The sequence below is a fragment of the Salvelinus namaycush genome, chromosome 22 (assembly GCF_016432855.1).
Source record: "Salvelinus namaycush isolate Seneca chromosome 22, SaNama_1.0, whole genome shotgun sequence".
In the NCBI taxonomy this organism is placed as follows: Eukaryota; Metazoa; Chordata; class Actinopteri; order Salmoniformes; family Salmonidae; genus Salvelinus; species Salvelinus namaycush.
Genome location: NC_052328.1, coordinates 3,677,220 through 3,693,724, shown reverse-complemented (window position 1 = coordinate 3,693,724; position 16,505 = coordinate 3,677,220). Strand labels below are relative to the sequence as shown.

Here is a 16,505-nt window from a genome sequence, read left to right as displayed (position 1 = left end):
TCTCCGTTCCTTCCCCTCAATCCCTCTCTCCTCTCCTCCCTCAGATCCAGGTGGATGACCCTGATGAGGAGGAGAATGGTATGGTTACTATGGCGCTACAGGTGGGCATGCCACGCCTTGACTTCTATCTCAACAGCACCACGGGCGTGCTGTACTCCACAGCAACACTGGACCGTGAACAGATTGGCCTGTACCACCTGAGGATTGTGGGATACGACCAAGGGCAGAACCCGCGCACCTCCACCAGCACCCTCACCATCACAGGTATGCAATAGTCAGGGCCCATATTCATAAAGCATCTCAGAGTAGAACTGCTGATCTAGGATCAGTTTTGCCTTTCAGAACATAATAACTAAGATAGTGGGGACCTGATCCTGGAACACCACACCTACTTTCAGATGCTATGAAACTTTACACCTTGTAAAGAGAGATTCAAGTCTCGCAGAGATTTGCAGAGTATAACCTTCTGGTCTGAAGCAGATCTTTTAGATGCGCTGAGAGACTAATGAGAATCTATTAAATGTGTTGCTTGTCTTGTACGCCTACTGAGCATGATTCATGAATATGAAAACATGATAACTCAGTCTCTTTGTCTGTCTGTCTTTCTGCCTGTCTGTATGGCTGTCTTGTCTCTCTATGTCCCTCAGTCCTAGATGCCAACGACGAGACGCCCACGTTCTTCCCCAAAGTGTACAATGTGTCCCTGCAGGAGAGCGTCCCCAGGGACCATGTGGTGGCTCACCTCAACTGTTTCGACAACGACGCCGGCCTCAACGCTGAGCTCAGCTACTTCATCACAGGTCAGAGGTCAAACTAAAGCCATGGCAGCCACAAATGTGTGCGTCTGCGAGTGTGTATTATGTGAATTTCCTACTCCGTGTGTATGTAGTGTACACACATACACATGGAGTAGGAAATTCACATAATACACCTCTCTTAGAAAAAAAGGTTCCCAAGGGGTTCTTTGCGGAGGGATATGGTTCTACTAAGAACTGTTTTAATCAGAAGAACCCTTTTCGGAAGACAAGGGTTATTTGTAAGTCAAAGGGTTCTATCTTATAACCTTTTACATCATAAGAATAGTTTTTGGAAGAAAGCGTTATTTAATGGTTCTTTGGAAGGAAAGAAGAATTCTTTGGAAGGCAAGAAGGGTTTTACAAGTAACCATATATAATATTTCCCAGCATGCTATATTGCAGTGATATTTTGAGAAGTGTTATATCTGTTGTTTTTGCATTGATTGGTTGATACATTTTATGCTACACAAAGATAAATAACATACATTTTCTAAACTACTCCAATCTGTTAGTAATTGGATTTATTGCACCCGTTACTGAGATGGTTGTTCCTGTTTAGATGATGGAGGTGGTCTCAGTATTCAATCTTCCCTAACCTAACAGTCATTCTGAATGCAGGTTGCGGGTGATTAACAATTCTACTTGTTGGATACACATCACTTTGCAAGCCAGCTTAATGTGACTTGCAGGCCTGATGTGGCCTGTAAACCAGGAGATTCCTAACACACCTGTGTTAACATATAACTAGGCCCTCAAAGAAAGTTCTCATATATGTAATGTATTATCATACAATTTTAAAGGCTACTACGGCTGGTGGAACTGTTCATAGAGGGTTCTAGGAAGAACCTTTAGATTATAAAGTGGTTATTGATAAAACCCTTCATAGAGGGTTCTAGGTAGAACTATAAACAGTGGGTTCTTTGAAGGACCGTATGTAGAGGGTTCTAGATAGAAACCTCTACAAAGGATTCTACCCAGCACCAAAAAGGGTTCCCCTATTGGGACAACCCGAAGAACCCTGTATGGTTTTACTTAGCACCTTTTTTTTCGATGAGTGTAGAGTATGTATGTGTGTGTGTGCATGCAGACGTGCGTTCCTTCGTGTGTATAAGTGAATAGCCGAGATTTACATGTTCCACCATCTGTGTGTTGTGTTCTGCAGGTGGTAACCAGGATGGTAAATTCAGTGTTGGCTTCAGAAATGGTGTGGTCCGGACTGTGGTTGCCCTGGACAGAGAGACACTGGCTGCATACACACTGGTCATAGAGGCTATCGGTGAGTCCTAGCCCTATAAAAGTATGTTTCAGTCCTAGCCCTATACTATTCCTCTTCATCTTTCTTTTTACTCTGTGTATTTAGACCAATTGTATTTGTTCAATTTTGGGCTTGTTTCAGTGTACATGTTCTGTATTACATTTACATTTAAGTCATTTAGCAGACGCTCTTATCCAGAGCGACTTACAAATTGGAAAGTTCATACATATTCATCCTGGTCCCCCCGTGGGAATTGAACCCTGGTCCCCCCGTGGGAAATGAACCCACAACCCTGGCGTTGCAAGCGCCATGCTCTACCAACTGATTTCAAACTTCAAATAAGTTGGTTCAAAGCTACGATCCTTTTATACATCTGTGAGATTGAGAAGTGAGAAGGGATGCGTGCAAGTCGTCAGTGATGTAAAAGTGTTGTGCTATGGTCTCAGTTTATTTTCATCATCTTACCAAAGATAGAACAATAAGGCCTGCATCCCAAATGCAACACTATTCCCTATGTACTGCACTACTTTTCACCAGGGCCCATAGGGCTCTGGTTCAATGATGTGAACTTTGTAAGGAATAGGCTGCCAATTGGGATGCAGGCAAGGTTTGAGGTTTCCTGTTGTTGTGTTTCTTGAATCTTTTAAGTACATCTGAGTTGTTCTGGGGTGTCTGTGTGTGCTGATAGGGCTGTTCAGACACCTCACTGTGGGTATACACTGAGTATACAAAACATTAGAAACACCTTCCTAATATTGACTCCAATGCTGCCCACAGTTGTGTCAAGTTGGCTGGATGTCATTTGGGTGGTGGGCCATTATTGATACACACAGGAAACTGCTGAGCTGTTGCAGTTCTTTTACACAAACCGGTGCGCCTGGTACCTACTACCATACCCCGTTCAAAGGCACTTAAATATTTTGTCTTGCCCATTCACCCTCAAGGCTTGAAAATCCTTCTTTAACCTATCTATTCATCTACGCTGATTGAAGTGGATTTAACACGTGATATCAATAAGGGACCATAGCATACACATGGTCAGTCTATGTCATAGAAAGAGCAGGTGTTCTTAATGTTTTATATATGTCATGTTCTGACCTTAGTTCCTTTTTTATGTCTTTATTTTAGTTTGGTCAGGGCGTGAGTTGGGTTGGGCATTCTATGTTGTTATTCTATGTTTTGTTCTGTGTGTTATATTTCTATGTGTTTGGCCTAGTATGGTTCTCAATCAGAGGCAGGTGTCGATCGTTGTCTCTGATTGAGAATCATACTTAGGTAGCCTGTTTTCCCACTATGGGTTGTGGGTAGTTAATTTCTGTGTCTGTGTTTCACCATACAGAACTGTTTCGGTTGTTTGTTCTGTGGTTTTTTGTTATTTTGTTCTGTGTTCTTTTGTTCTGTGTTCATTTGATTTATTAAAAATCTATTAAGGACACTTACCACGCTGCACATTGGTCCGATATTTCCTACTCCTCCTCAGACGAAGAGGAGAATCGTTACAATATACTAATTTAGGCATGGAGAGGGGAAGAGAGAGAGAGAGGGGGGGAGAGAAGAAGAGGGGGAGAGAAGAAGAGGGATTGAGAGAAGAAGCGAGTACACATGTCATTACCTCAGAAGGGATTGAAGGGATTGGTTTCTATTGTATGATTTTAATGATTAGATTATACAGTTGGTTTTATTTGCAAAGATCTTGACTTACGTTAGTTGAAATGCAGCCAATGAACGCAATGAGTGTAAGTTGTGAAATTATTGAAATGTAATAAAAATGTAGTTGTGTCATAAAAAAAACATTAAAATATGTTCACTGGCCCAGTTTCTCAGAAACTGACAGGCTCATACACACAGTGTTGTTATGTGTGAATGTGTGTGTCCCTCAGACAATGGTCCATCAGGCAGCAGGAGGACGGGCACAGCCACAGTGTTTGTAAAAGTACTGGATGTGAACGACAACAGACCCATCTTCCTCCAGAACAGCTACGAGACCAGCATACTAGAGAATGTCCCCATAGGAACCAGCATCCTGCAGGTACCCAGGCAGGCTAACACACACACACACACAGATAGATAGATGATCTTAATTTGATCACCCTGTTGCATCAGAACTTTCTTGCAATGCAATTTGATTTGAAATTTAAAAAGGCTTCTGAAATGTGTAATGTAAAAAACTGTAAATGTATAAACCTATACAAAAATGTCCATGAATCATTATCTGCATCATAATTCCCATTTCCTATTCTCCTGCTGTAGCAAACTGGCTCAAATGAATATCCTACATCTGTGTACACACACACACAGAGTGGGTATAGAAAGTCACCACCCCCTTTCAAAATGTTCACCTTTTGTTGCTTTACAGCCTGAAATGTAAACACGTAAAATGTGACTTTATTTACACACACTAACCCACAATATTCAAGTGAAAAATAATGACAACTAACACAGTAAAATACCCTTTTTGGATAAGTGAACCCCCCCTTAGAATTGCAATTGCATACTTGCTGGGGTATAACCAACCACCTTCCAGATCACAAATCAAGCTAATTGGCTTCCATCTGTGATCAATTGTAGTGACTCTGATTAGTTCAGAATAAAAGCAGCTGTTCATGGAGGACTCCAGTGCTTAGTAGTGCAATTCAAAGCAAAGAATCCAGGCACAGGTCAGGGATGGATATAAAAATATTTCAAAGGCTTTGTATATCCCCCAGAGCACAGTTAAGACCATTATTAAGAAGTGGAAGGCGTATGGCACCACCCAGACCCTGCATAGATCAGGCCGTCCCTCCAAACTAGATGACCGGGCAAGGAGGAGACTGATCAGAGAGGCTACCAAGAAGCCAATGGTGACTTTGAAGAAGCTTCAGGCCTTTATGGTAAAGACTAGTGCATGTGACCACAATATCACAAGCGCTCCACAAATCTGGCCTCTATGGGAGGGTGGCAAGAAAAGAAACACTCGGGTCTCGTTTGAGCTTTGCCAAAAAGTACCTTGTAGATTCCCGAGGCCAAGTGGCAAAATGTACTGTGGTTAGATGAGACCAAAATGTAACTTTTTGGCCTGAACGCAAAACGATACATCTTTCCACCCAAATAACACCATGCCTACAGTAAAGCATGGTGGTGGCAGCATCCTGTTGTAGGGGTGTTTCTCTTCAGCAGGGACAGGAGGGACTTGTCAGGATAGAAGGGAAAATGGACAGTGCAAAATACCAACAGATTTTTGAGGAGAACCTGCAGCCCTCTGCCAGGAAGTTGAAAATGGAAAGATGGTTCATGTTTCAACATGACACTGACCCAAAGCACATCGCCAAAGCAACCGTACAGTGGCTGAAGTACAAGAAGGTGAATGTCCTTGAGTGGCCTAGTCAGAGCCCAGTCATTGAGCAGTCGCCATGCAATTTGACTGAGCTTGAACACTTCTGCAGGGGAGAATGGCAAATATTGCACAGTCTAGGTGTGCAAGGTTAGTAGATACATGTTCAAAGAGTGTAATGACTGTAATTCAAGCAAAAGGTTCTTACCTGAGGGGGTGTTCACTTGTCCAAATAGGGTATTTTACTGTTTTAATTGTAATGAATGTTCAGAGTTCTTTAGATTTTTCCCCCACTTCGATATTGTGGGTTACTGTGTGTAAATGAAGCCGGGAAAAAGTCTGATTTTATGTGTTTTCATTTCAGGCTGAAAGGCAACAAAAGTTGAACATTTTGAAAGGGGTGGTGACTTTCTATACCCACTGTACACTCGTACGCACACACACACACACACACACACACACACACACACACACACACACACACACACACACACACACACACACACACACACACACACACACACACACACACACACACACAGTGGTGTAAAGTATTTAAGTACAAATACTTTAAAGTACGACTTAGCTTGTTATGTGGGCTATCTGTACTTTTTATATTTTTTTACAACTTTTACTTCACTACATCCTCATGAAAATGATGTACTTTTTACTCCATACACCCAAAAGTACTCGTTACATGCTTAGCAGGACAGCAAAATGGTCCAATTCACGCACTTATCAAGAGAACATCTCAACTGCCTCTGATCTGGTGGACTCACTAAACACACATGCATCATTTGTAAAGTGTGCCCCTTGCAGTATATTCCAGGACCACAGAGAATTCCAGGACCACAGAGCTGAGTAACTAAAACAATTTCTACCATGACCTGTTCTAATTCTTGGTACTGATAAATGGGACCGTAATTTATATGAATTTACTGATCTGATTAAAAAAAGAACAGAGATAGTGGCATTTCACCCAATATGGCCTTATAAATCAGTGCATGTTTAAGCCTACGCAGGGTCAATGACGACCAGCCAACGGCACAATAGAGATCACAATGCTGTGTTAGACGTTTTTGATTGGTAATGAACCTGAGGGCTGCACAATATACTGAATACTGCCTTATGCAGGTAAAAACCTATTTTCAACTTGAACTTCCTTGTCAACTTCTCCACATGAACAGTGAAGCTCAGCTTGTCATCTACCCACACTCCCAAATATTTGTACACTTTGACTTGCTCTATAGTATGTCCATCCGATGTAACAATGACATGATTAGTAACATGCCTGGCCTTTGAAAATACCATGCATTTGGTTTTACCTGAATTCAGAACCAGCTTCAAATCATACAGATTCTGTGTTAAATGCTCTTTGGGCATTTTCAAATGCTAAAGATAAACTACTACCACTTGAATAAATAACAGTATCATCTGCATAAAAATGAACATCTGCTGTTTCAATATGATCCCCGATGTTGTTTATATACAAAATGATCAACAGTGGGCCCAAAATCGAACCTTGCGGAACATCTGAGCACAACTCTATGGACTCAGATTTACAACCATCCGCCATTAAACTTTGTGTACGATTTGATGGGTGCAAGCCTTTGCTGGTGCAAAGGTTAAAATGTTGTGGAATTACTGGTCATGCTCTAGACACAGCATGGTCCACGGTGTCAAATGCCTTCGACAAATCAATAAAGACAGACACACAATGTAAATTCTTGTCAAGAGCATTTAAAACCTTCAATGTTGCCGAAACAGTGCTGTGGCCAGACCTAAAACCTGATTGTATGGCATTTAAAATGTTGTTTTCTTGGAGGTAGGCCTTCAGCTGCCAACTAACTACAGATTCCAGTACCTTAGACAGTACAGACAATTTTGATATGGGTCGACAGTTGTCAAGTAGCGAAGGATCTCCACCTTTCAGGAGAGGCAGTACAAAAGCAGATTTCCATAACTTGGGGATTTCCTTAACATCAAGCATGAGGTTAAAAATACATGTTAAGGGGGAGCAATGATGTCTGCAGCTAAGTGTAGGCGGCGTGGGTCTAGATCATCAGGTCCAGGGGATTTTTTAATCAATTTCTTTCAGGGTTTTACGCACTTCTGAAACAGGGCAGAATCAGTAAGACAATCTGGTGGAGTGCACAGGGGTGTCAGGTAAATTCAAAGGGGGCTCATTTAGACCTTTAACCTTTTCAAAAAAACTGCCTACATCTAGAAAATACTGATTTAAGGCTTTCAGAATAGAGGTTCTCTTAGTTACAATCTGTGTGTCTACCAACAATTGTTTGGGAAGTTGTGTATCTTTTTTTTTTGCAGTCCAAACCTTTCACGACATGCCAAAATTTGGAGGGGTTATTTCAATGATCTGATGTAGATGTAAGTTAGTGATCTGCTTTCAGTTTTCGGGTCATAGCCACACCCAGATTTCGAAGACATTTAACAGCCATCCAATCATCCGCCGAACCCGACCCTCTTATTTGAACCCACATAGCATTTCGTTCCCTTATGATTTTAGTAAGTTCGTCTGTAAACCTAGGGTTCTCTCTGTCCTTAATCCTGAATTTTTTGAAAGGGGCATGCCTATTGCATACATCCTGGAATGCTTTGTGGAAGTAAGAGAAGGTTAATTCAACATCAGGGATTAATTCAATTCTATTCCATTCACTGTTTAATACATCATGTAAAAAACCTTGAATATCAAACTGCTTCCAGTTTCTTTTCGTAATGACGTGGAGATCACTTAGGAATTGTACCATCCCTCACACAGGCAATAGCACAGTGATCACTTATGTCATTTGCAAAAATACCAGTAGCATTAAAATGATAAGGAGCATTGGTTAAGATCAAATCAATCAGAGGATTTCAGAGGATACTTTATAGTAAACGTACTTACACTGTTGACCATCTGAGTGAGATTATAGGTATTGCATAGAATTTTGAGTTGATCAGAGTGTCAGAGTCGTTTGTATAGGTGGCAGGGAAGTCAGGCGCAGGAGAGTCAAACGTAGTGTAAAATGGAGTCTTTTAATGAAAGTCCAAATACATGCTCCATAACACTAAAATAAGAAACGAACAAAAACAAATATGGGTACGAAGACCCGTCACGCACCTATACACATAAAAACAATACTAACAAGAAACAATCTCTGACAAAGACATGAGGGGAAACAGAGGGTTAAATACACAAGAGGATAATGGATGGGATTGAAAACAGGTGTGGGAAGACAAGACAAAACCAATGGAAAATGAAAAATGGATCGATGATGGCTAGAAGACCGGTGACGTCGACCGCCGAACACCGCCCGAACAAGGAGAGGCAACGACTTCGGCAGAAGTCGTGACAGTACCCCCCCCCCCCCTGACGCGCGGCTCCAGCAGCGCGTCGACACCGGCCTCGGGGACGACCCGGAGGGCGAGGTGCAGGGCGATCCGGATGGAGGCGGTGGAATTCTTTTAACATGGAAGGATCTAAAACGTCCTCCACCGGAACCCAGCATCTCTCCTCCGGCCCGTACCCCTCCCAGTCCACGAGGTACTGAAGGCCCCTCGCCCGACGTCTCGAATCCAAAATGGATCGAATAGAGTACGCCTGGACCCCTCGATGTCAAGAGGAGGTGGAGGAACTTCACGCACTTCAGCCTCCTGGAGCGGGCCAGCCACCACCGGCCTGAGGAGAGACACATGGAACGAGGGGTTAATACGGTAATTAGTGGGCAGTTGTAACCTATAACATACCTCGTTCACTCTCCTCAGGACTTTAAACGGCCCCACAAACCGCGGACCCAGCTTCCGGCAGAGCAGGCGGAGGGGCAGGTTTCGGGTCGAGAGCCAGAAGGTGGACGTGGGCTGCCTCCCAGGTTTCCTCAGCGCGCCGAAACCAATTGTCCACCGCAGGAGCCTCGGTCTGGCTCTGATGCCAAGGAGCCAGAACCGGCTGATACCCTAATACACATTGAAAAGGAGTGAGGTTAGTGGAGGAGTGACGTAGCGAGTTCTGGGCCATCTCTGCCCAGGGCACGAACTTCGCCCACTCCCCCGGCCGGTCCTGGCAATAGGACCGCAAAAACCTGCCCACATCCTGGTTAACTCTCTCCACCTGCCCATTACTCTCGGGGTGAAAACCTGAGGTAAGACTAACCGAGATCCCCAGACGTTCCATGAACGCCTTCCAGACCCTTGATGTGAACTGGGGACCCCGATCAGACACTATATCCTAAGGCACCCCATAGTGCCGGAAAACGTGTGTAAACAGGGCCTCTGCAGTTTGTAAGGCCGTAGGGAGACCAGGCAAAGGGAGGAGACGACAGGACTTCGAAAACCGCTCCACAACGACCAGGATCGTGGTGTAACCCTGTGAAGGTGGAAGATCAGTCAAAAAATCCACCGACAGGTGCAACCACGGCCGTTGAGGAACGGGTAAAGGTTGAAGCTTACCTCTGGGCAGGTGTCTAGGAGCCTTGCACTGGGCGCACACCGAGCAGGAGGAAACATAAATCCTCACGTCCTTGGCTAAAGTGGGCCACCAGTACCTCCCATCAAGACAGCGCATCGTCCGACCTATCCCTGGATGACCAGAGGAGGGTGACGTGTGAGCCCAATAGATCAATCGGTCGCGGACAGCAGACGGAACGTACAGACGACCAGCTGGACACTCAGGAGGAGAGGGCTCTGCACGTGACGCCCGCTCAATGTCCGCGTCCAGCTCCCACACTACTGGCGCCACCAAACACGAAGCTGTGAGTATGGGAGTGGGATCCATGGACCGCTCCTCTGTGTCATACAGCCGAGACAATGCGTCTGCCTTGACGTTCTGGGAGCCCGGTCTAAGTAAGGGTAAACACAAAACGAGTGAAAAACATGGCCCACCTTGCCTGGCGAGGATTCATTCTCTTCGCCTGCCGGATGTACTCCAGATTGCGGTGGTCAGTCCAGATGAGAAAAGGGTGTTTAGCCCCCTCAAGCCAATGCCTCCACGCCTTCAAGGTCTGTACGACAGCTAACAGCTCCCGGTCCCCCACATCATAGTTTCGCTCCGCCGAGCTGAGCTTCTTCGAAAAGAAAGCACAGGGGCGAAGCTTCAGTGGCACACCCGAACGCTGAGAGAGCACTGCTCCTATCCCAGCTTCGGATGCGTCCACCTCCACTATGAATGGCGAAGAGGGATCCGGATGAGCCAACACAGGCGCCGAGGTAAACAGAGTCTTCAGGTGTCCAAAAGCCCTGTTCGCTTCAGCCGACCACTGCAAGCGCACCGGGCCCCCCTTTAGCAGTGAGGTAATGGGAGCAGCCACCTGACCAAAACCCCGGATAAACCTCCGGTAGTAATTGTCAAACCCTAAAAAACGCTGCACCTCCTTTACCGTGGTTGGAGTCGGCCAATTACGCACGGCAGTAATGCGGTCGCTCTCCATCTCCACTCCTGAAGTGGAAATCCGATGCCCTAGGAAGGAGATGGATTGTTGGAAGAACAAGCATTTCTCAGCCTTGACATATAGATCATGCTCCAACAGGCGACCAAGCACCCTGCGCACCAGGGACACATGCTCGGCGCGTGTAGCGGAGTATATCAGAATATCATCGATATACACCACTACACCCTGCCCATGCAGGTCCCTGAAGATCTCATCTACAAATGATTGGAAAACTGATGGAGCATTCATCAACCCATATGGCATGACAAGGTACTCATAATGACCTGAGGTGGTGCTAAATGCCGTCTTCCACTCATCACCCTTCCGAATACGCACCAGATTGTACGCACTCCTGAGATCCAATTTTGTGAAGAAGCGTGCCCCGTTCATTGACTCAATAACTGTATTTATCAGAGGTAACGGGTAACTATATTTCACCGTGATTTTATTGAGACCTCGATAATCAATGCACGGGCGTAAACCGCCATCCTTCTTCTTCACAAAAAAGAAACTCGAAGAGGCTGGTGAAATGGATGGCTGAATGAACCCCTGACGCAGGGATTCAGAGATATATGTATCCATAGCCACCGTCTCCGCTTGCAACAGGGGATACACGTGACTCCTGGGATATGCAGCGTCTACCAGGAGATCTATCGCACAATCCCCCCGTCGATGGGGTGGTAATTGAGTCGCCTTCTTTTTACAGAAGGCGAGAGCCAAATCGGCATATTCGGGGGGAATGCGCACGGTGGAGACCTGGTCTGGACTTTCCACCGTAGTAGCACCAACGGAAACCCCTAAACACCTACCTGAGCACTCTCGCGACCACCCTGTGAGAGCCCTCTGTGGCCAAGAAACAGTGGGGTTATGACAAGTTAACCAGGGTAGGCCTAGCACCACAGAATACGCAGGAGATTCAATAAGGAAAAGACTAATCTTCTCCTTGTGACCCTCCTGCGTTATCATACACAAAGATGCGGTGACCTCCCTGATAAACCCTGAACCTAATGGTCGACTATCTAAGGCATGAATAGGGAAAGGCATATCCACAGAAACAATAGGGATCCCTAAACTATGAGCTCGATCTTTATTAATGAAATTCCCAGCTGCGCCTGAATCTACTAGCGCCTTATACTGGGAATGCAGGGAAAAGTCCGGAAAAGTGACAGAGACAAACATAAGTGCGAAAGAGGGCTCTGGATGAGAATGGTGCCTACTCACCTGGGGTGATGCCAGAGTGCCCTGCCTGCCTTCTCTATTCCCAGAGGAACCAACCCGACACCGACCAGCAGTGTGATCTCTGCGACCATAAATGGTGCTCGAGCAGGAACCCCCTCCGGTCTCCCTGCGCACCATCCCTCCCAATTCCATAGGTTCGGGAGAGAGGGTGCGGGAGGATGGAACAACCAGACCCCGATCTAGACGTCCACGAGTAGCCAGCATGTTGTCCAGCCTGATGGACATGTCCACCAGCTGGTCGAAGTTGAGGGTGGTGTCTCTACAGGCCAGCTCCCGACGGACGTCCTCGCGTAGACTACAGCGGTACTGGTCGATCAGGGCCCTGTCGCTCCATCCAGCGCCGGCAGCCAAGGTTCTAAACTCCAAAGCAAACTCCTGTGCACTCCTCGTCTCCTGCCTCAGATGATAGAGGCGCTCACCCGCCGCTTTGCCTTCGGATGGGTGGTCGAATACTCTCCGGAAATGGCGGATGAACTCCTCAAAATCGTCCAACGCCGCATCCTCCTCTCTACACACAGCGCTGGCCCACTCCCGGGCTTTCCCGGTGAGGCATGAGACGAGGGCGCAACTCTTCTCACGGTCTGATGGTACTGGGGAGACCGTGGCCAGATACAACTTAAGTTTAAGGAGGAAACCCTGGCAGCCGGCAGTATCTCCGTTGTATCCAATGGGTAGGGGTAAATGGATTTTGTTCGGTTCAGGAGGGGAACAAGTGTTCAAGGAATACCCTGGTTGTGGGAGTGGAGGCGCTGGAGAAACTCCCTCTCTCTCCCAGCGGTCCATTTTCTGGACAATGCGATCCATGACTGCGCTCAAACATTCAATCTCCTCCGTTTGTTCCCGGACGCGTTCCTCCACCTCCATGAGCGTAGTGTCCTCTCCTGCTGACTTCATATTTGGTCAGAGATTCTGTCAGAGTCGTTTGTATAGGTGGCAGGGAAGTCAGGCGCAGGAGAGTCAAACGTAGTGTAAAATGGAGTCTTTTAATGAAAGTCCAAATACATGCTCCATAACACTAAAATAAAAAACGAACAAAAACAAATATGGGTACGAAGACCCGTCGCGCACCTATACACATAAAAAAAATACTAACAAGAAACAATCTCTGACAAAGACATGAGGGGAAACAGAGGGTTAAATACACAAGAGGATAATGGATGGGATTGAAAACAGGTGTGTGGGAAGACAAGACAAAACCAATGGAAAATGAAAAATGGATCGATGATGGCTAGAAGACCGGTGACCGCCGAACACCGCCCGAACAAGGAGAGGCAACGACTTCGGCAGAAGTCGTGACACAGAGCTAGATGTTAACCAATCCTGATTCAGATCACCCATCAAGATAAACTCAGAGTTGACATGCTGTGATAACAATTCGAAAATACAACCCAGGGAGCCAGCAAGATACAACAATATTTAAAGATGAGCCGAGATTTAGGTTCAAAGACAGATTGCTTAGGTTAGAACGACCGTCTGAGAACATGTCTTTTATGTATACAGTAACACCACCACCCTTAGATTTACGATCTGCATGAAAACATTGTAACCATTTATGCCAATATTTTTGTCTGTAATAGATTTTTGGAGCCAGGTTTCAGAAAGCATAAATATGTCAGGGTCAGCAGTTTTTATGCATATATTCACAAAATCAAGCTTCGGCAGATGTCTTCTTACATTTATATACAGAAACTTCAGGCCACTGACTAAAAATGTCAGGACCTGGGTTCGATTGCACATTTCCAGATAGTAGAAGCAGCAAGATAATGGGAAGTCTAAATCGGGGGTTACAACATTTGGATTTACAGACAGCGCTTGAACGACAATCCACAGTCACCAGAGTCTTTAACGCCACATATTTCAGGAGAGTCTAGAGATATGGTGAAGTACCAAGAGAACAGTCCTGATATTTAAGTGCAAGAGTCCGATTTCGCTCATGTTGTTTGGGGGGGAAGTGCAGAGTTCTCGCATGCATTTACAGAGCAAGCTTGTGGTTTCTCCCAAGGCACGAGGAGAAGGTATCACCAACATTGTAAAAGCCAAGAGCAAAATAAGTAACAGCAGCATGTTCGTTGTTTGCCCTCTCAATCTAAGATATGTAGCCAACACAACGCTAAACACTAATATTAAATGAACTACGACTTAATATAAAAGTGTTCCTAAATAATAATACAAACATAGTAAGAATCCCTATTCAATTGTCAAAGACTCCAGCCACCCTAGCCATAGACTGTTCTCTCTGCTACCGCACAGCAAGTGTTACTGGAGCACCAAGTCTAGGTCCAAGAGGCTTCTAATCAGCTTCTGCACCAAGTCAAATGGCTACCCAGACAATTTGCATTGCCCCCCCCACCCTCTTTTACGCTGTTGCAACTCTGTTGTTATCATCTATGCATAGTCACTTTAATAACTCTACCTACATGTACATATTACCTCAACTAACCGGTGCCCACGCACATTGATTCTGTACTGGTACCGCCCTGTATATAGTCTCGCTATTGTTATTTTTCTGCTGCTTTTTAATTATTTGTTACTTTTATTTCTTATTCTTATCCGTATTTTTCTTAACTGCATTGTTGGTTGTATTCGGCGCATGTGACTAATAAAATTTGAAATAGTCAAACAGCAGATCGGCAAAAAGTCAGCGGCGCATGCATATGATGTAGGCGAGCAAAGCTCTGTGGAGAGAGAGAGCGATGGGGGCACCTGTACCAGATTGGGAGAGACAGACCAGGGCATGCGGGGAGCAGTGCAGCAGGTAACAGGAGGAAGCCGAAGAGAGGCCCTCAACTAGGCAGACATCCAGGGCGACAATAAATTATCAAATAACCATCAGTCGAAAACAAAACCATGCCATCTATTTCTTGAAGTGCACCAGTCCCTCCTGCAGCAAAACACCCTCACAACATGATGCTACCACCCCCGTGCTTCACGGTTGGGATGGTGTTATTCGGCTTGCAAGCCTCACCCTTTCTCCTCCAAACATAATGATGGTCATTATGGCCAAACAGTTCTATATTTGCTTCATCAGACCGGAGGACATTTCTCCAAAAAGTACGATCTTTGTCCCCATGTGCAGTTTCAAACCATAGTCTGGCTTTTTTATGGCGGTTTTGGAGCAGTGGCTTCTTCCTTACTGAGCGGCCTTTCAGGCTATGTCAATATAGGACCTGTTTTACTGTGGATATAGATACTTTTGTACCTGTTTCCTCCAGCATCTTCACAATGTCCTTTGCTGTTGTTCTGGGATTTATTTTCACTTTTCGCACCAATGTACGTTCATCTCTAGGAGACAGAACGCATCTCCTTCCTGAGCAGTATGACAGCTGCATGGTCCTATGGTGTTTATACTTGCGTTCTATTGTTTGTACAGATTAACATGGTACCTTCAGGCATTTGGAAATTGCTCCCAAGGATGAACCAGACTTGTGGAGGTCTACAAAGAAAATGCTGAGGTCTTGGCTGATTTTTTTTGATTTTCCCATGATGTCAAGCAAAGAGGCACTGAGTTTGAAGGTGTGCCTTGAAATGCATCCACAGGTACACCTCCAATTGACTCAAATGATGTCAATTAGCCTTTCATGAGCTTCTAAAGCCATGACATCATTTTCTGGAATTGTTCAATGCTGTTTAAAGGCACAGTCATCTTAGTGTATGTAAACCTCTGACCCACTGAAACTGTGATACAGTGAATTATAAGTGAAATAATCTGTTTGTAAACAATTGTTGGAAATATTATGCACGAAGTAGATGTCCTAACCGACTTGCCAAAACTATAGTTTGTTGACAAGAAATGTGTGCAGTGGTTGAAAAACGAGCTTTAATGTCTCCAACCTAAATGTATTTAAACTTCCGACTTCAACTGTATATATACAAGAGTATGTGGACACCCCTTCAAATCAGTGGATTTGGCTATGTATAAAATCTAGCACACAGCCATGCAATCTCCATAGACAAACATTGGCAGTACTGTAGAATGGATTTACTGAAAAGCTCAGTGACTTTCAACAAGTCAGTTCATAAATTGTCTGCCCTGCTACAGTTGCCCTGGTCAACTGTAAGTGCTGTTATTGTGAAATGGAAACGTCTAGGAGCAACAAAGGCTCAGCTGCAAAGTGGTAATCCACACAAACTCACAGAACAGGACTGATGTGGCAGTCTGACGGACTAATCTAGGTTTGGTGGATGCCAGGAGAATGCTACCTGCCCCAATGCATAGTGCCAACTGTAAAGTTTGGTGGAGGAGGAATAATTGTCTTGGGCTGTTTTTCATGGTTTGGGCTAGGCCCCTTAGTTCCAGTGAAGGGAAATCTAAACGCTACAGCATAAAATGAAATTCTAGATGATTCTGTGCTTCCAAATGTGTGGCAACAGTTTGGGGAAGGTGCTTACCTGTTTCAGCATGACAATGCCCCTGTGCACAAAGTGAGGTCCATTCAGAAATGGTTTGTCGAGATCGGTGTGGAAGAACTTGACTGGCCTGC

The 16,505-nt window shown here is 45.1% G+C and overlaps 1 protein-coding gene across 1 annotated transcript in view; it reads left to right on the top strand.

Moving 5' to 3' along the window:
• LOC120017357 (cadherin-23-like) overlaps window positions 1-16,505 on the top strand; it is a 659,988-nt gene that overhangs the window by 490,175 nt on the left and 153,308 nt on the right. Inside the window, exons 23-26 of the mRNA XM_038960107.1 lie at window positions 45-264; window positions 648-800; window positions 1,960-2,073; window positions 3,933-4,081. Of these exons, the coding sequence (XP_038816035.1) occupies window positions 45-264; window positions 648-800; window positions 1,960-2,073; window positions 3,933-4,081 (636 nt within the window). The remainder of the gene's footprint in view (window positions 1-44; window positions 265-647; window positions 801-1,959; window positions 2,074-3,932; window positions 4,082-16,505) is intronic.